At 39.5% G+C, this 27,430-nt stretch overlaps 2 protein-coding genes across 9 annotated transcripts in view; one reads left to right on the top strand and one right to left on the bottom strand.

The window, feature by feature from the left end:
* Nucleotides 1-23,026, bottom strand: part of ASPN (asporin) — a 29,238-nt gene extending 6,212 nt beyond the window's left edge. Inside the window, exons 1-6 of one of the 3 annotated variants that reach the window (XM_032260489.1) lie at nucleotides 22,742-23,026; nucleotides 16,347-16,424; nucleotides 14,061-14,340; nucleotides 9,478-9,590; nucleotides 5,062-5,275; nucleotides 3,287-3,397 (exon numbers count right to left, since the gene is read on the bottom strand). In XM_032260489.1, coding sequence (XP_032116380.1) covers nucleotides 3,287-3,397; nucleotides 5,062-5,275; nucleotides 9,478-9,590; nucleotides 14,061-14,316 — 694 coding nt within the window. In that variant the 5' untranslated portion in view covers nucleotides 14,317-14,340; nucleotides 16,347-16,424; nucleotides 22,742-23,026. Of the gene's footprint in view, nucleotides 1-3,286; nucleotides 3,398-5,061; nucleotides 5,276-9,477; nucleotides 9,591-14,060; nucleotides 14,347-16,346; nucleotides 16,425-22,741 lie in introns of all 3 variants that reach the window. The other 2 variants (XM_032260488.1, XM_032260487.1) reach the window with 2 other exon arrangements.
* The window catches only part of CENPP (centromere protein P), a 279,890-nt gene that overhangs the window by 137,287 nt on the left and 115,173 nt on the right, over nucleotides 1-27,430 (top strand). The gene's annotated exons all lie outside the window — the stretch shown is intronic.

Genomic DNA, 27,430 nt, shown 5'->3' with positions numbered 1-27,430 from the left:
GGGACTACAGGCGTGCACCACCATGCCCAGCTAATTTTTGCATTTTTGGTAGAGATGAGGTTTCACCATGTTCGTCAGACTGGTCCTGTACTCCTGACCTCAAGCAATCTGCCTGCCTTGGCCTCCCAAAATGCTGGGATTACAGGTGTGAGCCACCGTGCCTGGCTCTGTCCTTTCAATTAGCAGTAGTTTGTGTAAATTGAGAAGTGTATCTTCAGTACCCCCACACGTGGCAGGTGCCCAGTGAATAATCATTCCTTCTTTTCTCACGTGGGTGTATCCTGATCTCTACCCTCCCTAGATGAACTGAAGTTGGAATGAAAGGGACTGACCAGAACATTCCATCAAACCTCATTTTGTTAGCCCTATTTACAAAGTATTATTTGTCAACTGAACTATCTGGTTAGCTAGCTGGGAAATGGTTTCCTTTTTTCAACTCTTGCTGAAATATTTCCTTTCTATATTAGTGATAAAGACTGATGAAAATAATTGAAATGTCCTTATGAATAGCAATAATAATCTTCATGGCTGAATTTATTTTGATAACAGAATCTACTTTGAGTTTTAAAATAAACTAGTGAGCAGAAAAATAATTCTTCTAAACTGAGAAGGTTCTAATTTCTTGAATTGTGATTAATTGAGCTTAATTGTATTTATGGAATGATTATATGGACCCTCCAGTATGTAAGGTAAAGGTTCTGTCCTCAAAGACATTATATTCTAATTGAGCAGATCCATCATACATACAAAAAATCACTAGAAAAATAGCTGGTGCAATGTGCTACCTATTCTGGAGTAGGCTGTACAAGTCAGAAGGGAGAAATCTCTGGGAGAGCACTTATAGAAGTTGAGTAAACTCTTGTATCCCTTAGGAAATGAGGAAGGTGGGTAACCAGAGAGAATAGTGAAGTGCAGCCTCTAGGATAAACAAGCATGGGTGTGAATTTGGCAGAAACTCAGTAACTGCTGACAAATGTTAGCACACTTTTGTACTGGAATTTTTTCCTGACAGAGTTAAGCCACAGTTTTTTTTTTACCACACTGAGAATAAACACTAAGAAGTAATGAACTTTTAATTTTTCTTCTCTTTTTTTTCTGTCATTTAGTAATTTATACCTGTCATTCTGTGAAGTACCTTCCCACCCTGTCTTCAAACAGGTCCCCCCTCTTCCCCACACAGTATCATTATACAGTAGAACTTCCTGAATGAATAGGAAAAAAAAGAAAAAAGACATTTTCTTCCTCTCTGCATGATAACTTGCTGGGTCTAGTGAGGACCTTCAGGATATTTGTATTCTTTCATCTTGCCCGGTGCCGGGTGTGGGGCAGGAAATACTGACTGGATTATGCCACACAGGCAGTCAGCTTTCACAGGTTAGTGAATTCTGAATGTCAAAAGGGATCTTGAAGAAATATAGTTATTTAGGTTGAGAGAGTTGATTCCAATTTAAATTTCTAAAGATTTCTTTTGGTTTTGAAAGAATCTTGAAAACTTTCTGAGAAGCTAAACCTTCACTTTTAAGATACACTTTGAAGTTTAAAGAGAATTTTGCAGTGTAGGAAAGACTTCTGGTATGAATATAAAGAATGGCCATGCCAGGAGGGAGCAGCTGCTCCCTCCTTTAGCCCTGTCGGTCTCACCTCCTCTCCTCCCTCTGCCTTCTTCTCCTTGTCTTCACTCTCCTTTATTGAATGTCAGCTTCCAGCATATGAAAGGGATTTTATGTGTTTAACTTATTGGGTAGTATTTGCATTTTTTTGTTGTTTTTCTAAAATGGGAAGGTAAATGCAGCATTTTTGGTTTCTTGTAGAAAAACATTCACCTCCTTTAAAGCTAGACTAAGGTAGTTTTTTTTTTTTATTTATGTAGTTCTGAATTAAATTGTTACCTTCCTTGATGGAAAAATTATCTTTCCCCTTTTACTTTAGATGATCTTTAGGTGACACCTAAGTGAAAGGTCACCACTTGATTAATAAAAACAGCTTTATTGTGTCTTATAAATTAACTGTATATGTTTGTTTTGTTAATCTTCTGGATCAGGTGAGTAGATTAGAGGGGATTATGATGAACTTGCTGCTTTAACTGGTGGATACTGAAAGACAGCTGTTGGAAAGTGAAAATATGTTTTTATTCATAGGGGTTATTTTTTTTTTTTTTTTTTTTTTGAGATGGAGTCTCGCTCTGCTGCCAGGTGCCAGGCTGGAGTGCAGTGGCGCCATCTCGGCTCACTGCAACCTCCGCCTCCCAGGTTCAAGCAATTCTCCTGCCTCAGCCTCCCAAGTAGCTGGAACTACAGGCACACGCCACCACACCCAGCTAATTTTTGTATTTTTATTAGAGACGAGGTTTCACCATGTTGGCCAGGATGGTCTCGATCTCTTGACCTCGTGATCCACCCGCCTTGGCCTCCCAAAGTGCCGGGATTACAGGCGTGAGCCACTGCGCCCGGCCCATAGGGGTTATTTTTGACCCAGTTAGTCATCAAAGCAAAGAGAGCAGATGCCCTTGTTGGGAATAAGGAAAGCAAGACTTTGAGCATGAGTTCCAAGAAGGGCAATCCTATGCAGCTAATCATCACACAGGGAGCTTGGAAGTAATGGGTTAGAACACTGGTCATCTGGCAGACTTAAGGAGCATTCTACTACTTGAGGTGCTAGCCTCAGGTCACACGAAGCCATGATAAAGAGCACAGTGTTCATCTTGGTAATTATTATATCACAAGCAATCGCTTCCTATGTGCTGGATGTTGTCCCCAAACGTTTCCATGTATTTGTCCATTAATCTTCACATTACACCTGGGAAGAAGCTGGGTACAAAATACCTTGTCTTAAATGGCATATCCATTCCTGCCAGAGCCAGGGACTGTCCTGGCAGTCCCTGGCCACATAGGCTCCACCTCAAACTGTGGCCAAATGCCTGGCGACAGAGTCTTTTGCCACATCTATCTTTCTTTGCTTTCTTCTGTACAGAATTCGCCACCTCTAACAGGTATTTCACAGAATGACACGTATAAATGAGTAAATGTCAGGAAAGAGAAGGAAAATTAAGTTCATTACTTCTTAGTGTTTATTTTTAGTGGAGTAAAAATAAGTGGATGACTTAATTCTGTCAGGAAAAAAAGCACTACATATGGCATTTTCTGTATGTGTAGACTATATTGACCAGATTTAGTGTTACAGGATTTCTAGTTGCAGTGTATACTGCACAGTTTACAATATTACATTTAATCATTATTGAAAGGTGACAATTTAAAAATACCATATCTTAAATAAAGTAAATACAAACCTTTAGGAACTGAGGTCAGTTTTGCTTCTGCAATTCTGATATGGAACACCGTCACCCCTTCAAATGCCCCTGGCTCTATCCCATTATTATCAAGAGGGTTTGCACTCATTTCTGTTGAGGGAGAATGACATGACTTAGCACACATAGGTTGTATATAAAGGAAACTCATAGTGCAGAAAGACACATCCCAAGAATGAATATCCCAGGAAGCATGAGCTTCATCCTTTAGGCTCATTTTCACTCAGTATATCTGCTTCTGTCTATCTACTGTCCTTTCTGTCAGCCTCAGAAAAATACTGCTTTGTATTATGTAAACTGCAATATATGAGAAGTTCACTATTATTTGCTTTGAATTACCAAATCAGTGACATTTTCACTCTCCTCCAACCATGAGCACAATTAAGATTTTGTTATAGTAGTATTGCATCAGAAAAAAAGATCATCCTTCATATACTCCAAAATGTTTATATTTTTCTGTGTACATTTTTGTGTCTTAAACTTTTTTAAAATTATAAGTCAATTAGAAATTGTTATTTTGTTAGCAGAAATATAACTTTGAAGAAATGCCAGTAAGTGCGGTCAGACACTTGGTTGAATTAAATGAATAAATGAATGAGAATCTTGGTTATGAATTTTGAATGGAGATTATAGGGAGATGGCATGGTTATATGATGGGTGTTAGAAATAAAATCAGGTAGAGTTTTAAATAGAAGATGAAAAACTCCTCACATCAATAATCTTTTTTTTTTTTTTTTTTTTTTTTTTTTTTTCGTTGAGACGGAGTTTCACTCTTGTTACCCAGGCTGGAGTGCAATGGCGCAATCTCGGCTCACTGCAACCTCCGCCTCCTGGGTTCGGGCAATTCTCCTGCCTCAACCTCCTCAGTAGCTGGGATTACAGGCACGCGCCACCATGCCCAGCTAATGTTTTTGTATTTTTAGTAGAGACGGGGTTTCACCGTGTTGACCAGGATGGTCTCGATCTCTTGACCTCGTGATCCACCCGCCTCGGCCTCCCAAAGTGCTGGGATTACAGGCTTGAGCCACTGCGCCCGGCCACATCAATAATCTTAAAGCAGATAACCAAACGTTAGGTGCACATTCCAAATAATATCCAAACTAATTTTGTAAATTATATCTGAGTAGCTTATATAACACATTAAAATACTACCTTTAAATTAAATAAGAATAATGTAGATTTTATTAATCAGGATCTGGTCAGAAACAGAAACCAGGCTAAGCGTTTCAAAGGAGATTTTTTTTTTTTTAGATGGAGTCTTGCTCTGTTGCCCAGGCTGGAGTGCAGTGGCGCGATCTTGGCTCACTGCAGCCTCCGCCTCCTGAGTTCAAGCAATTCTCCTGCCTTACCGCCCCGAGTATCTGGGATTACAGGCACCCGTCACCAGGCCCAGCTAATTTTTGTATTTTTGGTAGAGACGGGGTTTTACCATGTTGGGCAGGCTGGTCTCAAACTCCTGACCTCTGGTGATCCATTCACCTTGGCCTCCCAAAGTGCTGGGATTACAGGCGTGAGCCACCGCGCCCAGCCTCAAAGGAGGTTCTTGAGGGAGAGAGAGACAGTATTACAAAGGTCATATTTTCTTTAAGTGCTAAAAATTTTGTTAGGCATTTTAATTGGTTTATAAACGGCTTATCTAGGCAAAGATTATTATATTCAAAAATTAATTTTGGAAATTATTCTTAATAATGATAAAGTGTTCTACATCTGCTTGCTTATTATAATTTCAAGATGTCCCATTCATTTGAAAAACTTACCTAAAACATGTAAAGCATTCATTCCTTTGAATGTGTCCTTTTGTATTTTCTTAACTTTATTTTCATGAATTCTGAGTTCTGCTAATGATTTGGGAAGATTAAGTGGTATTTCACTTAGTTGATTGTGGGATAAATATAGCCTTCGCAACTTCTTTGTGGTTAGAAAGGCTTTGGGGTGAATCTTTGTTAGCTTGTTGTTGTTCAGGATCAGACCCTTGATCAAGCATAGAAAGTTACACAATATTAGGAAGTGGATTTGATTTACCAGTATTCTACAGTGATTAGCCAATCATGGAAATCAGTACAATTTATATCATTCGTGTACTAGATCACCCATGTAAAAAGTTTCCCAGCCCAATCTAAACTTTAAAAAAATTTTTACTGCTGAGTTAGAAAAGTGCAGAGCTGTAATAGTTGAGGTTGTGCCTTTGGTTTAGATAGAGGTGTCTTTTTTATCTTTGAATAGATAATACATTCATATGGTTAAGGCTTCAGCCTCTACTCAGCCTCCTATTTCCCTTCAGGGAAGTGACCAAGGATATTATCTTTATGTTATCTTAAAATCTATGCTACAAAACTATGTTTAGTGCTCACCAAATATATTTTTGCATGATATTTTTCTATTTTGAAAACCTTACTTCTTTCATATTTACTAATGTTTAGCATTTCTCTCAGAACAGAGGCCTGTAAGGAAAAAACTTCTACCATGTGCCCTCACCATTCTGGCATATTTTAGATGTTGGGGAGATAGTAATGGATCCTGAGGAATGGCTCAATCTCTTACCAGTTTTTTGGATATTTCTCAGGGCGATAAGACAGCATCCTCCAGTGGGGGTCTAATTACTCCAGAGAGCAAAAGAGCTTGTACTAGTGTGAGTGTGCTTTCTGCAGCCAAGGCCTTTGCGACATATCCAAGGGTGCATGACTACTTGGGTGACCAGCTGTCTCAGTCTGCCCAGATCGTGAGATTATGGGATGTGGAGATTTCAGAACCAAAACTGTGAATGTCCTAGACAAACTGGTACATGTTGGTAACTCTGATTAACTATTTTCATTGCAAAATGAACATAGCTCAGTTCTTTACTCATTACCAGATTGTTCAGAGATAATTTTCTGTGTTTCCTAAGAATGATGACAGGCCACTGAGCGTCTTCAGGACCTTTTAGTCCCTCTTTACCAATCCAGGTCATCTGATTTTCTCAAGGAGCAGCTCTAGATTCATTCATTATATGATTTTGTTCTCAAACTCATTTCACAAAAATCTCCCTTTGTTTCCAAACTGGTTTCATATGCCTCACTGGCATTGCTCACATTGTTGTTGTTTTTCCATGGCAGAAATACACATTTTGGTTGCTCAGTAAACTACTTTTATCTGCACATTTCCTCATCTTACTCTTGGCCCTTGCACTTTCCTTTACTCACCCTCCAGAAATTCCAAATATATCGCTATTGCTAAAAGTGTCACCAAGAAAGGGTAAGTCTAGTCGAAGAGGTGAAACTACGTTTTGTTACCAACTGGTAAAATACCCTTGTTTCTGAGTGTGTGATGCCAAACAAAAGTGTCTTTTCTCTTCCTTTGGTTACACTGAAAAATGAGGTGAGGGGAATTTAAAAACTTGGTGGATCATCAAGATGGTTTGTGAATTCTCTCTTAACTCCGTGAGGTAAATTTTGCAGGAATTATTACTCTCCTGTTAGTGATAAGGAAAGGCATAAAGTGAAGAAAGGTGACTGTCCTACAGTCACCCAACAAGTGAGGGTTAGCGTGGCCCCACCCCAAAGTGAACCTGTGCATCAGTGAGATCCAGGCTTTTGTTAGTTTGTTTTTCCTGGTTAAAACATGCAGTTGTTGGAACTGCTTAAAAGGAAGGAAAAGTGATACAAAACTATGTAAGAGGTTTTATGCAGCACTATTAATAACTGCCCTGCATGGGGAGCTGGCTGAGTGATCCAGTTAAACTGCACTCTCAATGCTGGCTTAGTCATCACAGAGCCCCTAATTCATAATTAACAAACAATGTAAGGACAGAAGATGAGAAGAGCATAGCCATTCAGTAATAGGACAGTGATTCATGACTAATGTATCTGATATTGGCTGAAATGAGCTAGGAGATCTATGATTTTGCTCTCACTGTATTATCCTTTGTGTAAGAACCCGATTGCCAAACAAGCAGCTAAAATGTAACTTTGTAGACTATCTAAAAAATAATTTGATTATCTTAAAAGACAGGTACCATATAAGGTGATATTATAATTACATAAATGTTTTGTAATTATATGGTATACCCACAATTCAGTATAAAGCATGTACTTTAAAAAGTGATTTCTATTAATACACCGGGTCAGTCTGCTAATAGTAGCTTAGCAGTATTACTACTTAACAGTTGGGGGCTTCTCCACCATTGCTCTACACCTGACATGCATTTCTCAAAAACAAAAAAATCAAGTCAGTCTAAGAAAGCTCCTGATACCTTTTAGATTCTCATTTCCCAGTGAATAATAGGAGTACATATGGACCAAGTCCCTGGAATGCTCCTAAAATATGATAAAATAATGATATGACAAATCTAAAACATTTATGGCCCCAGTGTTAAATATGCCATTAGTTATTCTTGTGGTTATGTAAGCTGAAAAGGGATTGAAGAAGTGGTAAATGCATGAATAGGCTATATTTCCAACTTCTGATGGTAGAATAATGGCCTTGCCATTCTCTAAAAGATTCTGTGGCCTAAAGTTAGTGGGGTGGACTGGGTGGATCCTCAGTGGAATCCATTGTGTTATTTCTGACCATCTTAATGTTTTAGTGAGACCTAACTTATAAATATATGCTCTTCAAGTTGTTCTTTTAGATGTATATATATATATATAAGGCTTCAAGCCTTACCAGATCTGAACTGTCTGCACACTTTGAAAGTGAAAAGGGAGACAAGGTGCTGGCTACCTGGCAGTGCAATGTGAGAGCTGGATTTTGCAGGGAGGCTTGATGTGACGATTGAGCATCCCTCAGTCTGCCTCACCCTGGGATTGAGGACAGCATGCATGTCCTCAATCCCAGGATGACTGGGAGGAAGAGATGGGCCAGCAGAATCCACTGCACTGACGCTATGCTGACAGGGAGGCATGGTGACCTCACATCTCTCAGATACAGGAATGGAGCCAGGCCTGCATGGTAGCAAGGGGCTAGTATGGTGGTGGTACTTCCTCAGCTGTGGCAGGTGGATATGAGGTTCTCCTCCAAACCCAATTTCAGACTAAATCAGAAATTTTACTTGCAAAAATTTAGAGACTTCAAAATGATTTCTTGGTTTGCTTTTGTTTTTGAGACAGGGTTTCACTGTGTCACCCAGGCTGGAGTGCAGTGGCATAGTCACAGCTCACTGCAATCTCCACTTCCCAGCTGAGACTACATGCACCGCCACCATACCAGCTAATTTTTGCATTTTTTTGTAGAGGTGGAGTCTTGTTGTGTTGCCCAGGCTGATCTCAAACTCCTAGGCTCAAGTGATCTGCCCATCTCGGCCTCCCAAAGTGCTGGGATTATAGGTGTAAGCCACTACAACCAGTCCAAAATGTTAAACATGGAAGTAGTAATCTTTTAAATTCTGGACTTTTTTTTTTTTTTTCTGAGATGGAGTTTCACTTAGTCACCCAGGCTAGAGTGCTGTGGCATGATCTCAGCTCACTGCAACCTCTGCCTCCTGGGTTCAAGTGATTCTCCTGCCTCAGCCTCCTTAGTAGATGGGATTACAGGTGCACACCACCATGCCTGCTAATTTTTTGTATTTTTAGTAGAGACAGGATTTCACCATGTTGGCCAGGCTGGTCTCTAACTCCTGGCCTTGGGTGATCCGCCCACTGGCCTAAGTGCTGGGATTACAGGCATGAGCCATTGCGCCCAGCCTAAGTCCTAGAATATTAAAATGATACTAATATAGTAAAGAAAAAAACTCTTTTCCTCTTTGAAGATCCAATAAAGAAGCCATACATGTATATATTAATCAGATATATTCTGTGTGCTGCTGTTAGAGATTTGTGGTGTTTTAAGATAACACCTTTGGATAGAGATTTCTTACACTGTTTGCTAATGATTGCTGTAAATAATTGTTTTCTTGTTCATTTTAATATATAATGACTGTTATTACCTGAATAGATTGTAAGCTTATTTGAGTACCATTAAACTCAGCCCACTGCCTTTTACCTGGCTATTATTTAATAAACATCCATTGAATTAAACTATTAATTGAATTAAATCTATAATTTTTAATTGACCAGAACCCTGCTGAATGCAGGGACTTTTGTCATTCTTTACATACATAAAAGTAAGACTTGTTTATACTAACATAGTATAATTAATCATTATCACAAAGATATAGAGTTTTCACTTAAATCTTTGAAAGTATGACGATATATTCTTACATAAAGTGAAGTGAGTCCTTTAAAATCATTTTCTTTGATTTCCTTAATTTTATTGTTTTGAAGATCAAGCATTCGAGTATCAAATGGAATGTTGGTTGGAACGGAGGTCAAACCTGAAAAAGAAACAAACATAATATATAGCAGAGAATCATGCTGATGATGAAATTACTAATATGGTAGAAATATACATTTTTTTATTTTTTATTTTTAAAGACGGGGTTTCACCATGTTGGTCAGGCTGGTCTTGAACTCCCGACCTCAGGTGATCCGCCTGCCTTGGCCTCCAAAGTGCTTGGATTACAGGCGTGAGCCACCACGCCTGGCCAAAATATACATTTTTTTAAAGTCCATGATTATCATCCACTTACAGATGACTTAACAGTCATAACAGATGACAAAACATTGTTTTGAGAGAAGACCTCAGGACCTTTTTTAGTAACTTATTAATTTTTACAAGGTTTTTAGATTGATCTAGTTGATCAATCAATTCCATTCCTCTAAGGTGGAATAAAAGGAGATAAATTGGAGCTGCCCTGGTGACTGTGAGGAGATGACCAACTGCTGAGGTGCAGCTTCTGTTAATGTACTTTTGGCTGAGGAATTTGAGCTTTCTTTGCTAATTTTGAGGGTATTATAGTGCTAAATTGGAGCATATGGGTCTTGATCATTTTAGTAAGCCTTAGAAAATAGAAAATATTTTTATGTTTGGAAAATAGAAAAATTACATTTTTTTGTGTGTATAATACCAAAAACCACCACCCATTTCCTTTAAGTAATTAACTCATCTAATTAGTTGTAAATTCTTGATTTCCAAATACTGGTTCATACATAATTCTTTTTTTTTTTTCTTGAGACAGTCCTGCTCTGTTGCCCAGACTGGAGTACAGCGGCGCCATTTCTACTCACTGCAACTTCTGCCTTCTAGGTTCTAGTGACTCCCCTGCCTTAGCGTCCCAAGTAGCTAGTATGTGTACCACCATGCCTACCTAATTTTTGTATTTTTAATAGAGACAGTGTTTTGACATATCCAGGTTAGTCTCGAACACCTGGACTCAAGTGATCCACCTGCTTCAGCCTAGATGTCATTACACTTGATAGAACTGTCTTCACTCCTGAATAGTAGTCATATATTTAATAGCCACAAATTTAAGAATTGAAAAACTAATATATGAATATCATCATTCTATCCTACAGCCCTATATACTTTTCCTTTCTAGACTTTAAAATTAGGCCAGGCACACTGGTTTATACCTGTAATCCCAGCACTTTGGGAGGCCAAGGTGGGTGGATCACCCGAGGTCAGGAGTTTGAGACCAGCCTGGCAGGAGTTTGAGACCAGCCTGGCCAACATGGTGAAACCCTGTCTCTACTAAAAATACAAAAATTAGCTGGGCATGATGGCATATGCCTGTAGTCCTAGCTACTTGGGAGGCAGAGGAAGGAGAATTGCTTAAACCCAGGAGGCGGAGGTTGCAGTGAGCCAAGATAGTGCCACTGCACTCCACCCTGGGTGACAGAGTGAGACTTTGTCTCTAAAAAAATTAAATTAAGACTCTCTTAAGAAATTTAACTATATGTAGGAAGAAGAAAGGGGGTAACTTGATGAATTAGCAAGGTAGAGGGGTAGTTTTGTTTGTTAAAATAGATTCTTTTTTTTTTTTTTTTTATTACTTTAAGAGACAGAGTCCTCCTCTGTCACCGAGGCTGGAGTGCAGTGGCATGATCTCGGCTCACTGCAACCTCTGCCTCCCAAGTTCAAGCAGTTCTCCTGCCTCAGACTCCTGGAAGCTGGGACTACAGGCACATGCCCTCATGCCTGATTAATTTTTTATATTTTTAGTAGAGACAGGGTTTCACCATGTTGCCCAGGCTGGTCTCAAACTCCTGACTTCATGATTTGCCTGCCTTGACCTCCCAAAGTGCTAGGATTACAGGTGTGAGCCATGGTGCCTGGCCCCTAATTTTGCCATTTTTATGAACACAGGAGATTATTTTGGTTTTAGAAAATGAAGTGGAAGTCTTGTAGGAAGCTGGAAGTTCTGCAGCAGGGATCCTCCTGGTAGCATAGATTTTGACAAGCCTACTCTTGCCCTGCCCCTGCCCCTGATGAAACTGAAGCTCCGAGAAAAGTTTCATCTCCTAAGGGAGGAAGAGTGATAAGTGCCCAGACCCTTTTTTTGGTCATGCTGTGGGGAGGTAGGATGGGTGCAGCAGCATGGTGATGGCATGTCTGACTGTCACAGATATCCTTAGGTGGATTTTGTTTGTAGAGTTTTTTCAAAGCTGAATGTTTGGGAGACTGTGTGATGGGAACACTAGCTGCCTGCTGTGAGGTAGCTTGGATTTCTCAGGTCTTTGGTGACAAGTGTGTACTGGAGCAGTTTTATGCAATGTCTCATCCACAGTCTTCATGTTGGAAGCATATGACTGCTCTGCTGTGGCACATATGGAGGCCAGCATGTGGGGGTGGTCTGCACTAAAGATAAATGTGTCCTTATTCACCATCTTACCCCAAACCAACCCAGTTTACATCCAGTGGAGTCACAGCGGATACACATATTTTTATCCAGAATTTTGACTTACAGAGTGCTTTAACATGCACCCACTCTGCAAAGTGATAGTAGGTAACGTTTTTTCTTGTCTGGGATGCAGTTTAGTACAATAGTACATTCTGATATTCCCCAACTAATCCCTTCTCACATTCAGCATCTGTCTTAGCTTCTGCATTTCTCATTCCTGCTGCTGTATCCACAGTCATTCTGCATAAACGAGTTTTCTCAAACAGTGCTTGTATCGTAATCTCTTTCTTATGAGAATTCCACAGGTAAAGCTTAAGATCCTTTTTTTCCCTAGTGCATCTATTTTTCTTTCTTTCTTTCTTTTTTTTTTTTTTAATGGAGACGAGGTTTCACCTTGTTGGTCAGGCTGGTCTTGAATTCCTGACCTCAGGTCATCCACCTGCCTTGGCCTCCCAAAGTGCTGGCATTACAGGTGTGAGCCAGCACGCCCAGCCTCCTAGCCCATCTATTTCATTAGACTTGCCTAGTAAGTCTAGCTCATGTCAGTCTCCTCTTTTTTTGAATGCTTTTTGTTTACCTCTCATTTTGTCATATAACGACAAACTTCATTAAGGTCTCTAGAGTAAATTATTATAAGCTATGACTCTTGCCATGAATGCTATGGCAGTAGGAAGCAAGTCTAATGCTTTTCAAGACATCTGCTCATACAGACGCATGAGGTGACCCTGATGGGCCATCAGACCCTGAGTGGGAGTTGTGTGCCAGACCTTGGTCTCCATAGTGGGACCTGGGACCACTCTCAGCTGTTCCTTCTTGGAAACAGCTGAGGGCAACAACTCTTGATATGCATTCCTATCATGTCCCCTTCCTGAACAGGGTATGGGTGTGCTCTTGAGTGCTCCTTCATTAGAACTTTTAAAGAAATAAAATACTCAGCAAAGAATTATAAATTTGAAAGAGACTTTATCTACTTTTTTCTTAGGCAGTTTTAAACCCAAATTGTTAAAAAGCAAATAAAGCATTATTTTAAAAGGTCTAGAACAGAGATTTCACAAGCTTACTATAACTCATTTCATTGTCCTGGACACGCAACTTATTATGTTATCATGGAGTTTTACTGAAAATGACAGTCTCAACCTGCTAACACTTGAGATAGAACTGCAAGTGGTGTCCATTCTCTCTGAAGAGAATTAAAATGAAGTGCTTTGATTTAATTTGGGAAGAGAAGGAAATGTTCTGTGTACAACATTCCCACAGTTTTCCTCTGATTTTTTGAGTTTTAAAAATAAATTTAAGGGCCAGGCGTGGTGGTGCACATCTGTAATCCCAGCACTTTGAGAGGCTGAGGCGGGTGGATCACGAGGTCAAGAGATGGAGACCATCCTGGCCAACATGGTGAAACCCTGCCTCTACTAAAAATGCAAAAATTAGCTGGGCATGGTGGCGTGCACCTCTAGTCCCAGCTACTCAGGAGGCTGAGGCAGGAGAATCACTTGAACCTGGGAGGCCAAGGTTTCAGTGAGTTGAGATTGTACCACTGCACTCTAACCTGGCAACAGAGCAAGACTCCATCTCAAAATAAATAAGGCCTGGCACGGTGGCTCACGCCTGTAATCCCAGCACTTTGGGAGGCCGAGGAGGGTGGATCATGAGGTCAGAAGTTGAAGACCAGCCTGACCAATATGGTGAAACCCCGTCTCTACTAAAAATACAAAAATTAGCTGGGCATGGTGGCAGGTGCATGTAATCCCAGCTGCTAGGGGTGCTGAGGCAGGCGAATTGCTTGAACCTGGGAGGTGGAGGTTGCAGTGAGCTGAGATTGTGCCACTGCACTCCAGCGTTGGCAACAGAGCAAGACTGTGTCCAAAATAAATAAATAAATAAAATAAATAAGTTTGGATGTACTTTGGGGTTTGGTGTACTTTCCACCTAAAAACTTAAATGAAAAAAATCTTGTAAAAGCAACGAGATTATTTTTGAAATTTCAGTGAAGACTTTTTCTGTCTTTTAAATTGTCAGAATAGCATTATTGTTCTTCAAAACAAAATTGGCTTATGTTCTTACCTAGATCTGAACAATGTACAACTCGTGAATAGCACTGACATCCAAATGGACACATTGGAAACAGATCAAATGGAAAAAAGGGGATTCTTGGCTCTCTTGTTGGAAAAAGAGAGTTGTCCTCCTCCTCATCATCATCGTCATCATCTGTGTCTTCCATATCCTTCAGCATCATATTCTTTAATGCCATGTGTGAAGGGCTAAAGAAGGGTTTGGCAGAGCACAAAGCCAGGAATAATAGGAGCACGTATTCCTTCATGTTATCTTAGTGTAGAAGACGAGTCTAGGACTAAACAGACATTGGATATTAAGTTAAAGTTTAAATGGATATAATTCCTGCATGTCTACATTTCTTAGTTCTGGCAAGAGTACAATGAAATGGTATTTTTATCCATTGCTAGCTAATGTGAGAGTAAATTTATAAAGATTTTTGGAAAACAATTCAGCAGTGTGCATTGGAAACTATGAAAATATCTCTGTTTTTCAGATAGTGATTCTACTTTTTGGAATCTAGTCTCAGGAAACATTTCTAAAGTGCACAAATATGTTCATCACAGAATTATAATAGCAAAAATATTTCAGACAATCATAATGGTTAAAGGGGAATTATAAAATAGGGTATATTCATGAAATATTTTGGAACCCACAAAATGCTTGCAAAGACATTTTAAAATATGGGATATTATCTTTTGTGAAAATAAAAAGGAAATATATATTAAAAATATAAACATATATATTAAATATAAAAATATATATTAAAAAAAGGAAATATACACACAGTATACTTACAAACACTCAGAAACAAACAAAAACAAACCTGGCAGAAATATACCTGATTCATGATAAACTCTGGGCACTAGAACCATAGATGACTTGTGTTTTCCTTTTTCCTTTAATTTTCATAATGAGCAGTGAGTATTACCTTTATAATGAAAAGCTAATAAACATTTTTAAGAAACAGAACAGATTATCTTACCTAACTCTGCATTCCCAAAATCCTTCCATTGCCTTAATGTCTTCATTGTCCCTGAAGGAGGAATGTCTTCATTGTCTCCTTAGACAACATCTGGAATTTTTCCTTAATTGATTTATCTCCACCTTTCCCAACCTCACTCTCATAGTTGGTCACTTTTTCCACAGTTGAGATCTTTTTCCTTCTAATCTGTTCCATTGTCTAATACTTGATCCAAACTGTCTGATGTTCAGACTGTTCATTCTCCATAATCTTTCCACTAAGTTCTGTTTGTTTGTTTGTTTTCAGTTGCTTTTTTATTTTTGAGATGGAGTCTCACTCTGTTGCCCAGGCTGGAGTACAGTGGCACCATCTTGGTTCACTGCAGCCTCCACCTTCCAGGTTCAAGCGATTCTTCTGCCTCAGCCTCCTGAGTAGCTGGTACTACAGGCGCCTGCCACCACACCCAGCTAATTTTTTTGTATTTTTAGTAGAGGCGGGGTTTCACCGTGTTAGCCAGGATGGTCTTGATCTCCTGACCTCATGATCTGCTTGCCTAAGCCTCCCAAAGTCCTGGATTACAAGCGTGAGCCACTGAGCCTGGCCTTTTTCAGTTGCATTTTTAAAATGCACACAAAATGGAAATATACAAATGAGAACCTTCAGAGCATAGATTTATTGCCATATTTACATATCATAATTTTTTTTTTCCCATTTATTTATTTTATTGCATTTTACATTTTGGGGTACATGTGAAGAACATGCAAAATTGTTGCATAGGAACACACGTGGCAGTGTGATTTGCTGCCTTCCTCCCCATCACCTACATCTGGCATTTCTCCCCTTGCTATCTCTCCCCAGCTTCCCACCCCCCACCCTCCCTCCCCTATTTCCCCCCAACTGACCCCAGTGTGTAGTGCTCCCCTCCCTGTGTCCATGTGTTCTCATTGTTCAACACCCGCCTATGAGTGAGAACATGCGGTGTTTGATCTTCTGCTCTTCTGTCAGTTTGCTGAGAATGATGGTTTCCAGGTTCATCCATGTCCCTATTGTCACCTGTGAAATGTGTATGTTCTTTGAAAATTTCAAAAATTAAAAGCATTATGAAATAATTCAAAATAGATGCATCCAGAGATGCTCATTGGTGAAACTGAGTCCTGGCAGGAGGGCATCCACTCACCACCACAGCAGAGGGCTCTGCAGACCCTAATAGTTCACCAGGCTACAGTCAACTAACTAGTCCACCAGACCTGTCATTGCCTGAGTGCCAGAGGGCAGCTGAGCTGTAGAAGACTTTTAGAGTCAGTCAGGATTGGCCCAGCCTCAGGAAGACCTACCCCTCCAAGTCCCAACTGGTTACAATTTCCCAGAACCAAAAAATCAGCTTTAACATCTCAACACAGGCTTGCTTTTTCCTGGATTTAAGAATCAAGAATGAATTCATTAACTTAATTAATATCTTCATTTATATATGATATATCTTTTTAAATCACCAGATGAGGGCTAGAATATCCTACTGTCATTAGTTATTAACCTGATAATTTCTCATATGCTTTAAAAACCTAAATGAGTGGCATGAAATTTGCCCACTGGGTAGCTGGATGGCACCGGTCAGGTATGTGTAATATTGCTGTGATAATCCACACTAAGCTATGCTAGGAGGGAGATTATAGGACAGATCTGAAAATGGCAAGAGCTTTTTATATTCTAATAATCCTATTCTGAATCCCATTTCAAAACTAGCACAAGGCTCCCATCTGTACACTACTTTGTGGAGGTGTCAATTCAGATATTATTCTAGACTCATCCCTCATATTAAATAAGAGGAAATGAGACGTAAAGAGCTTAAGTGACTTGCCCAAAGTCACCTACCAAATATAAATGGAGCCAGAGCTAGGGCTCATATGTCCAACTTCCTGTTCTGTGCTGCCTTCTGCTCCAGCTCATGTGGAGAGACTCAGTTGTCTTATCTAGAAATCTCATGGCTTCGAGGGCGTACTCTGTCATTTCTTCTTATCCAACCAGTATACAAATTCCTGATCTGTATATATCTGTACATAAAGAAGCACTTGTGTAGCTTGGATTGGAAGGGTAGAGAATAGAATGATTGGGTGGTCAGATTTGTGCAGTACAGGGTGAGAGATTGTGCTGGCAACACACGGTCCAGTGGCTTCTGTTGGAGAGCCCCAAGTGGAAATCACCAACTGTGGCTGACTACTGTTCTGTGGCAGACATGGGGTGTCTCTGCAGGCAGGCAGGTTTATGTTTCATTTTCCAGTCATCCTCCCATATTGGGTCTTGGTAAAGGTTTCTGGGGGCTTCCTTTTCAATATCACTTTGTCCCTGACACATTGTGTCTGTGCCTTGGCTATCTAACTTTGACTCATTATGTGTTTTGACTTAAGGCTGTTGTGTGGTTCCTGGCCCATTAAGGTTTAGTGCCCAGCTTTGCCTCAACCTTCGAAATACTCTTTCCCTAGGAAATTTCAACTCTTGGTCCTCAGCTAAATCAAAGCTGGCCCCTGATTCCAATTTATTCTGTAACATTCTTGCATTACAGCTCTGTCTTCTAGGTGCACAGCTGCCCTTGACCTTGTCTGACCCTGGCAACAAGAAGCTATGGAATTATAATGTCATTTCAGATACTGTTTCTGGCTTTCTTTGAGGTTGCTGGAGTTATTCGGTGGGCATTTACCAAGCACGCACTGTACCCCAGGCAGTGTCACTTGTCAGAATGCTTAATCTCTTAAAGTAGAGCACACTTTCCTCCCCATCCTCTTTTCTCCCACACTTCCCTACTCGAAAATAAAAAACCCACAACTCCTAATCAACTACTGTCAGGTAAATATGAAATTGTAAACTTAACACTTGAGTGTCAGGTGCATTAATAGAAAAACTAAAAAATAAAATGCCTAGATTAGTAAATAGACAATGTCAGTTGTATATACTGTGACTTATGGGGTAGGAATAGAGGTGTGGGACTTTAACACTAGATGTGTGGTGCCCAGAGCTCTGAAAGTAAAATTCTTCACCATGTCTGTCTACTCATAACCTTCAGTTTATTGTTTGAGAAAAATAGATCTAAAGACATCTGTGAAAACATATATTTACATGAAAAAAGATAGAATATATAAACCTGGTAAGAGGGATAATGGGATTATAAACAAAGCTTTGCTTTTCTTCCTATGCATAGTTTTTTAATCATGTTGCTTTTAAAATATTTTAAATGTCAGTCTGCAAACAGAATTTTCTTTGCTTATTTCTACATGTACTGCTTTCTTTTCCTACCACTTTTTCTAGGAATTGGTATAATCAAAGGTTTCCCATACATACTGTTCTCGTCTATCTCTACCCAAAAGTCAAGCAATAGCACCTACTTGGCAAATTGTTTGGAGGTTTACAATTTCTTGAGGCTTAATCCTGTTTGTCCTGGTCTTGGGGAAATGAAGATTTTGATAAAGTTATTTTTTACGTTGGTTGGGTTTTGTTTGTTTGTTTGTTTGTTTTTGTTTTTGTTTGGTTTTTTCATTTGAGGCGGAATCTCACTCTGTCGCCCAGGCTGGAGCACATTTGTGTGATACTGGCTCACTGCAACCTCCGCATCCTGGGTTCAAGTGATCCTCCCACCTAAGCCTTCCAAGTAGCTGGGATTACAGGCATGTGCCATCACATCTGGCTAATTTTTTATGTTTTTGTAGAGACAGGGTTTTACCATGTTTGCCAGGCAGGTCTTGAACTCCTGACCTTAAGCCATCCACCCATCTTGGCTGCCCAAAATGCTGGGATTATAGGTGTGAGCCACAGCACCTGGCCTGATTGTTTTTAAGTGTTTTCCCATAGAATCTTTGAATTATATGGACTTTAGGTTCCCAGTCTGGACCAGAAAAACCTGTTTAACAGAAAATATATCCAAAATGCTGAAACCAAAAAACTATGGAACTTAAAAAAAATATGTAAAACACCAGGAATGTGTTAGAGATCCAAAGTAGGGTGCCAGGAACACATTGTGGTGTTCCTGGTGGCCTGGCAGGAGGAATGGGGACTGGCCTCAGCTCCTTTGCACACCACATGATGGTTTCCCAGATGCCTTCAGCCTCGTGCCACTGTCAAGAGAGGCTTTCCCAGTACTGGGTTGAGGTTTGACATGAGGAACGGGATCAGGTGTGAGGAGCAGAACTGAGAGTTGAGAGATGAAGGAGAGGGCACACAGGGCAGGGAAGGCGGGGAGCAGAACAGTGGTGGGCCTGCTTCTTTGTATATCCCCGCCTCAGGGCTACTGACCAGCCCCCGAATGGCATCAGGAGAAGCATCAGCCAGGGACCCTTCCTTTGTCTCTCCACTTTTTAGACTGATAAGTTACAGGAGACCCTCCCTGCCTTTAATGAAAACTGAGGTAACATCAAAATATGAAATGGAGTCTTCTGCCTCCTAGTTTTAGGCAGTAGCATTATCTGTAGTTGTTGGGAAGCATTCCAGTTGCTGAGCAGTGGAGGCAGGCACTTATATATAGTAATTGGGCCCTTTCCTAGGGAGTAAGAGATGGAGCCCTGTGGAAGCAGGAGTTCCTTCTGGTGGTGAAGATTCTAGATCATTCTTGACCAGGGAGCATATCTACCCTGGTTGAATAGCTCTAGGGAGAGGATACTACCTCAAGGCATCATCTTCCGCAGTTGCTCATCCATTGCTGCTAGCATAGTCTTCATATGGAAATGAAAAATGCTTTCTGGAAAATTCATTTCTCTGTGCTAGTTCTGTCTTCTGTTAGTCTTATACAATTAATCTAATCTTTTTGCATTCTCTTATCCTAGTTGCTTGCAAAGAAGAATGTCAAGCCAACCTTGATTCCATGAGGAATTCATTATTTACACTCTTCATCTGAGTCTCTTGCTGGGTCTCTTTCACCACTTTGTTAATAAGTACAAGTTAAGTATAGGTCCTAAACCTCCCCCTAGTCCAGTGTGCAACTGTTTACCAATATAAAAATAATGGAATGTGTAGGAGGGAACCCTAGATAGCAGTGTTTTTTTCTTATTCACGAAGAATGTAGAGAATATTATATCTCATTTAAAATGATATGACATTTGGTTGGTTGTTTTATTTTCAGTTTATTAATGTGGTACAACCTCTGTTTTATTAGTTTTGGCAGTAGTTAGATTATTCTATTTTTAAAACCTTTAAAAATATTAAATCTTCTTCAGGAATACTCAATATTTCCCTGATTTAGACCTGTTTTACCAGTGTTTTCTACCCATGGAAAGCTTTGGATTTTGGTTTCAAGTCTCTCTTTTTTTTTTTTTTTTTTGAGACGGAGTTTTGCTCTTGTTACCCAGGCTGGAGTGCAATGGCACGATCTCGGCTCACCGCAACCTCCGCCTCCTGGGTTCAGGCAATTCTCCTGCCTCAGCCTCCTGAGTAGCTGGGATTACAGGCACGTGCCACCATGCCCAGCTAATGTTTTGTATTTTTAGTAGAGACGGGGTTTCACCATGTTGACCAGGATGGTCTCGATCTCTTGACCTCGTGATCCACCCGCCTCAGCCTCCCAAAGTGCTGGGATTATAGGCGTGAGCCACCGCGCCTGGCCTTCAAGTCTCTCTTAATCAGAATACTATTTGGAGTATTCTTCCAGTGCTACTGCTGTTACTAATAAATCATAGCAGCATAGAGCTAAGAGAGGCCTTTGAGACTTTCCCCACTAGGGCCCTCTTTTACTGAGAAAAAGCTGAGGCAAGGAGCATCCAGAACTGGCTGGAGGAGGTGGAGCTGAGGGCTGGCCTCCTCACCGCTTGTCTGCTGTGCTTTCCACTGGACTGCATGTCCTCCTAAATGGATTTTATTCTCATAGTTACTTCAGACAGTGAACAGACTTTCCTCTGGAAAAGCCTATGTAAGGAGTTTTGGCCAAGCTCTCAAAACAGTTCATAACAGAACTGGAAATATCGCTTAAGAAGCACATAAGCTTTCGTTTTTCCACTTAACTGGTCTACAACTTAGAATGGAAAGTTTGTGAGTGAAATGGTATTTCCTCTTAGACACTATTATTAGGTAAATAAGTCACTTTGCTTTTAAATCTTATGTTTAAAGGCCCGCTTGAACTTTTCCCCCTGGTTTAAGTATGCCTATCAGTTCACAGGTACCAGTAGCAGATTTCAGTACATAAATGTGATATACTCCATATATCTCACAGAAGAAATCCAAACCAAATTCAGATGTAATCAAGGCACAGCCTTGTAAGCTAACAAATAAAAGTCCAAGCATGCATTTGGAAACTTTTCCACAGTACCATTTGTTCATGGATGCTGATATGTTTAAAGATAGCACTTTCCTTAAAAAGTAGTTAATTTTAGCTCAGAAGTAAAACTAGCATTCTGACTAAGCATTCTGGCTGTTTTTCCCTTTATACTAATATTGCCCTTCATTAGTTTTTCCATATCTCTAGCAACCAAGCTACTGTCTTAAAAAACAAAATCTCCTCCCTCTCCATTTTTATGATGTTTCCCCCAGCACCTCAAGACTTGTGCTTGTAAGGTTAATCGTGTTTGTCTCAAACCTCTGATCAGTTATTGGAATATTTGTTTTTAATTGAGCAGTTAGTTGTAACAGAAGACTGTATATCCTCTGTTCTTTCTACTACTACACTATACTCCTTAAAGCCAAAAAAACAAACTAAAAACATCAGGATCCTTTTATGTGTGTGGGTTTGTGATTTATTTTTCTTTCTTTCTGTTTTATTTTTTATTTTATTTTATTTTTTTAACAACTTGATGATTCTTGGAGGGATTTAAAAAAAAAAAACAAAAAAAAAAACAAACCTTCATTTTGATGGAAATATAACCCCCTCAGGTTCTTTATGACTCAGTCCCTACACCATGTGACCACTGTTTCTTGGCTGCCACAACTCTGAATAGATTAACATGAAAGAATGCTACACTCTATTTAAATTACTAAGGACTAGAATATTGAATACATTGCTTAAATTTTTTTAATCTAAAATTTTAATCAGAAATTTACGTTGGGACAAAGGAAATCTTTGAAAGTGTTAAATTCTGACTGTATGTGTGCTGTGAAAATTTCCTAATCTTTCATATTGAATATGGTGTTAAATTATTGCTTAGAATTGTATAGATTTCCATTTTAACTTTTCAGTGCCATTTCATTATAATAAGGAAGACATTTGTCAAGGAAAAATATGAATATTCAAATGTATAAGTAAAAATGACATTAGTTCACACATTCAAAATGCACATTAGAAAATATCATTTTAAATATTGAAAAACATATTTACTATTTCATTTTTTTTTATTTTAGCAGAACTGCCAGAAGATATATTTATTGTTTCATTTAATGTAGCTGTGATATCCCCAAACTTCATTAATTATTATAGCAATGTTATTTTCCTAGATGAACACAAAAGATGTTTATTTAAATGACTCTTAAAATCAATCATGTTAACATTTATGCTGAGGCATAATAACAGGTTTTCACTTAGCTGAAAAAAAAGTCACATAATTATATTTAACAAAAATTCATTATAGATAAGACATAAAACTAGAATAATTTTAGGTACAAATTTAGGTTTGTATTTAAATGCTGATTTTTTAAGAAATTATAGAAATAAGCTTTGGACTTTATCATATTATTTATAAGCATTTGTTTATAACATTAATGGCTCCTTAGTATTGACTATAAAGTAATTGTACATTGGTACCTGTAAGATAGACATGAAACATACCTGTCAGAAGAGAGTAGTCCTCTTAAAAGTAGAAGTTATCCACCATGTACTAGTTATCTATAATGTAAATGTTCTCAGGAACTGTGTAAGAAGAAAAGATGAGGAGATACTACATTTAAAAGAAAAAAACACCTTTCAACACAGTCCTGGTGTGGCTGCACCCTGGGTGATACTAGAATAAACTGCTTCCACAGATTAGTCCATGTTAGTACTGAGGAGCGAGATTAAAACTTGTTACTGCTCATGTGTTTTCCATCACTGTTTGTATTGTAGCCAAGACTTCTAGCTAAACTCTAGACGTCTACTGGAAGATTCTGAAGGAAAAAAAAAAAGAAAGTTTAATAATGCATGGCAACTGGCCATTGAAAATGCAGTCAGAATCATTCAAGAAATACCTAGTTTTAAAAATGCTTTACAAGAATCTTAAGTGAATGAATATTTATAAATTAGAATTTCAAAAATTACTCAACCTGGATAGACTAATAAAATACTTATTGATCTGAGTAAAGGATACCAATATGACTGAAGTATATACCCAAACTCCAGATCTACCTGACAAAGAACCATGCCTTTATTTTCTTCTAATGACTGTAGCTATGGCATTATGCATACTTCTCCAGACTTTTTTTTTTTTTTAAGCTTTTAGCACTGCTATAGGCTTGTCAGGGAAACTACAGACCAGGCTCCATGAACTGCTCCCTGGACTCAACATAGATGATATAATGCAGACACACATGCATGTCCATGTAGCACCCTCTTAGGTTGCATATGACTTTCCTTTTTCAAGAAAAATTGGCTGTGGCCTCACTGACATTTAGGGAGACTTAGAGCAGAAAAGATGCTATTCTCTGAAAAGAAATCATTCTTAGTACCCCTTTTTCCACTCATCCCCAAAAGATGATTGGCCAATTCTACATCAACTAAAACCTTCAAGACAGGACAGTTTTCTAACCCTCATGGCAAAGACTCACTGTTTTAAGTGATCCCAATGGATCTTCCCAACTCTTGTGTAGATTTGGAGGCTACCAAAGAGCTTTTCCATTGGGTTAGCAGAGTTGTTCTCTCCTGTCATCAAGAATCTGACCATCGTTTGTTCCCTTTCTCCAGAGAAATGGCACACATTGTTAAGCAAAGCGGCTATAGTCCTAAAGAATACATTTGCTTCAGATGTGCATAGCAGCTGGCCATGTGTGTTCATCCTCCCCTCACTTAAATAAAATACTCCTCCTTGGACCTCTAGGATGACGGTCCCAGGCAGCTCAGTAGTCCCATTAGTGGCCATCAGTGTAGCTCAGGCCCCATCCTATCCCTGCAGCACCTGAGGGAATGACAGCCCTCCTGTTTGGTTTAGAATGCTCATATTCTCATTTATTCAAGTATATTTTCATTGCAAATGTATCTGTTAACTGTATGAATTGGGAACATAACGAAAATATGAACTGGATTTTTAAAATCTTTGTATCCAGACCATCTAGTGTTTGCCTAAATTCCTTCAGTACACAGTCATAAACAGGAAGCCCTTGGGTCAAATTCAGTTTGTCCTGCACAATGATTTGTTTTTGAACTGTTTATTGAAGTGTATGTTACCAAAAAGAAACCCATATCATAATGGTACAACTCAATTAATTTTTACAAAATGACCCCAATTAAGGAATTCCAGCACTCCAAAATCCCTCCTGGTACTCCTCAAATTGCAGCCTGAGGTCAGCACCATAGGTTATTTCCTGAACATTATGTAAATGGCATTCTGTGCATTCTGTTTTGTGTCTGGCTTTTTTCATTCAGTGACATGCTTTTGAGATCCATCCATGTCATTGTGGTACATGGTAGTTCATTCTTATTACTGTATAGTATTCTCATATATGAATAAGCCACAAATTGTTTATATATTCAACTAGGTTAATTACCTTTTGAAGAGCTATTATGAACGTTCCTCAATCTATCATTTGGGGGTCATATGTATGTATTTTTGTTAGATGAAACTTCTGTATTTAAAAATCATAAGATTTCAACTTCTCTTCAAAAAAATCACGCTTTGCCAGTCTGTGATTTCTAGTTTTGCATGGCAACTGTTGTCTTTGGGACATGTGTTTTTCAATTCTCTGCTCACAAGATGTTGTCCACGTCACCCACCCAGGACACTCCTCAGTTGAGTTGCCTGGATGGCCTTTCTGGGTGCAGTTTGCTACCTATGTCTAGAGAGATGGGAAGCAGTTCCTATAAGATTGTGTTTCTAAAGATATGTTACACCTACTTTCCTTCTCCCCACTGTGAGACTTAAGCTAGTTTTCCTCTGATATTTTGCTTCGATCTTTGGTCAGAGGGCCTAGGGAAAGAAATAGGCCCTGGAATACGATGCTGGGGTTAGGGGTAGTATATTTGGCTTATTCATTCTGTTCTGCAGATAATGTGGTAGAGGTGCGGGCCTCAGGCCCAACCCTCCACAGTCTTGGGCCTGTGGCATGGAAAGCTTTGCCTCATATTTGCCAGAGATGGTGCAGCAAGCACGAACATGCCATCTGGGAAGAAACTGGAGTTTATCCCCACCCTTTTCCAGGTTATCATTCCAAACAAAACAGTACACTTCTTCTTCCCTTAAGTATTATGAGGAGAAAAATCTTCCATTATTGTTTCCTAAAGGGATCCTATGGAGGGGACCTAGTTCTTTTCTCCATGCTTGTTTGTTGTTTGTTATTTTTATTGTTTGATTTTTGCCTCATTGAGCCTTGGTCTAAATATTGAAGAACTAGTTGCATTATAACAATATCTTTAGGAATCACAAATAATCTATATTATGTTGCAAACACAAATTATAAAACTGAAAAAGTAATATTCTCAGTACTGACAGTTTATGAATAAAAATATTGATTGCTGGCCGGGCGCGGTGGCTCAAGCCTGTAATCCCAGCACTTTGGGAGGCCGAGGCGGGTGGATCACGAGGTCAAGAGATCGAGACCATCCTGGTCAACATGGTGAAACCCCGTCTCTACTAAAAATACAAAAAATTAGCTGGGCATGGTGGCGCGTGCCTGTAGTCCCAGCTGCTCAGGAGGCTGAGGCAGGAGAATTGCCTGAACCCAGGAGGCGGAGGTTGCGGCGAGCCGAGATTGCGCCATTGCACTCCAGCCTGGGTAACAAGAGTGAAACTCCGTCTCAAAAAAAAAAAAAAAATATATTGATTGCCATAAAAGGAACTTCAATGCAAATTTATTTTCATTTGGACTTATATAGTTCTAACCATTGTGAAAATAAAAATAAATAGCCTAATCTAAGCCCTCATATGATTTCTCACAATCTTTCCAGAACTTCTGGTCTAAACATGGACAGCAGTGGTCAAAGTCCAAACACAAATAAGAACAGGAGAGGACCGTGGAACTGTCTCATGCAAATAAAAGATTAATTGACAGAGTCTCACTCTGTCACCCAGGCTGGAGTGCAGTGGTATAATCATAGCTCAAACTCCTGGGCTCAAGCGATCCTCCTACCTCGACCTCCCAAAGTGCTGAGATTATAAATGTGAACCACCTGCATGCAGCCCAGATGAAAAGGTTTGATAGATGAGGCAGGAGTTATAGGAGCAGCATGTGTCGGGGATACATTGTGGGACACACACACACCTGCCAAAACATAGGCAGTTTGAATTTTCTGATGTTCTTTTGCCAGTCTTTGGTGTCCTTCACATTCTAAATGAATTGGAATAAATCGTACAATGTTCTCTTGCAGTAATAGCTACAAGGAAGGCTGTCCACCCATCCATTCATTCAACGAATAGTGTAAGTGCTATGGAGAGAAGCAGGATGGGGGTGGGGGTGTCAGTGGTGCCCTCGCTGTCAGATGACAGTCACGGGACCTGTGGGCTGTGAGAGAGTTAGCTGTGCCATGCAAACACCCACTTTAAGAATATTCTAGGCCGTTGAATCCTAGGATGTAAGTATGCATAACATAGGGTTTTTCATAGAGTAGATGTTTACAAAAGCTTCTGTGAAGGGATAGATGATTAAGATTTCATGGGTTTTAATGTTCGAGTGTCCATCATGGTAGACTAGGCACTTTGATTTCTAATGAATTTATCTTATACTGTACATTGTGACCCATGGGCAGTATTCAGCCTACAGATTTTTCACAGTGTATATAGTATTTTACAAAACTAGGAAATTTGATGTCAAAGTCCAGATTTACAATGTATTTTGAAAAATATGAACTGGAAAAGCTAACCCTGACATCCTATGTGACTGCGATTTGCTGAGCATGTAGACCCTTCATGGTTCTCTGCTGCCCTGACCTTCTCTTCACAGCCCTTCTGTGCAGGGACTGGCTTCTGCTATGTCATCTGGCTGAGTTCACTCTGCCATCATACTTGAAGTTTCTAGTTCTGAAAAATGAATTGTAATAAATTGTCACTGAATTTTCATTCAGTTGAATTTATGAAAAATGAAGGACTTACACAATTTCATTTATTATATTTTATATATGTCGATTTTTTTTTTTTTTTAAAGACAGAGTCTTACTCTGTCACGCAGGCTAGAGTGCAGTGGCGCAATCTTGGCTCACTGCAACCTCTACGTCCTGGCTAATTTTTGTATTTTTAGTAGAGACAGGGTTTCCCCATGTTGGCCAGGCTGGTCTCAAACTGCTGACCTCAGATGATCCACCTGCCTCAGCCCCTCAAAGTGCTAGGATTACAGGCAT

This window comes from Sapajus apella, unplaced genomic scaffold (genome assembly GCF_009761245.1).
Source record: "Sapajus apella isolate SASKATOON/1434 unplaced genomic scaffold, GSC_monkey_1.0 scaffold118, whole genome shotgun sequence".
NCBI lineage: Eukaryota > Metazoa > Chordata > Mammalia > Primates > Cebidae > Sapajus > Sapajus apella.
This window is presented reverse-complemented; position numbering and strand designations above follow the sequence as displayed.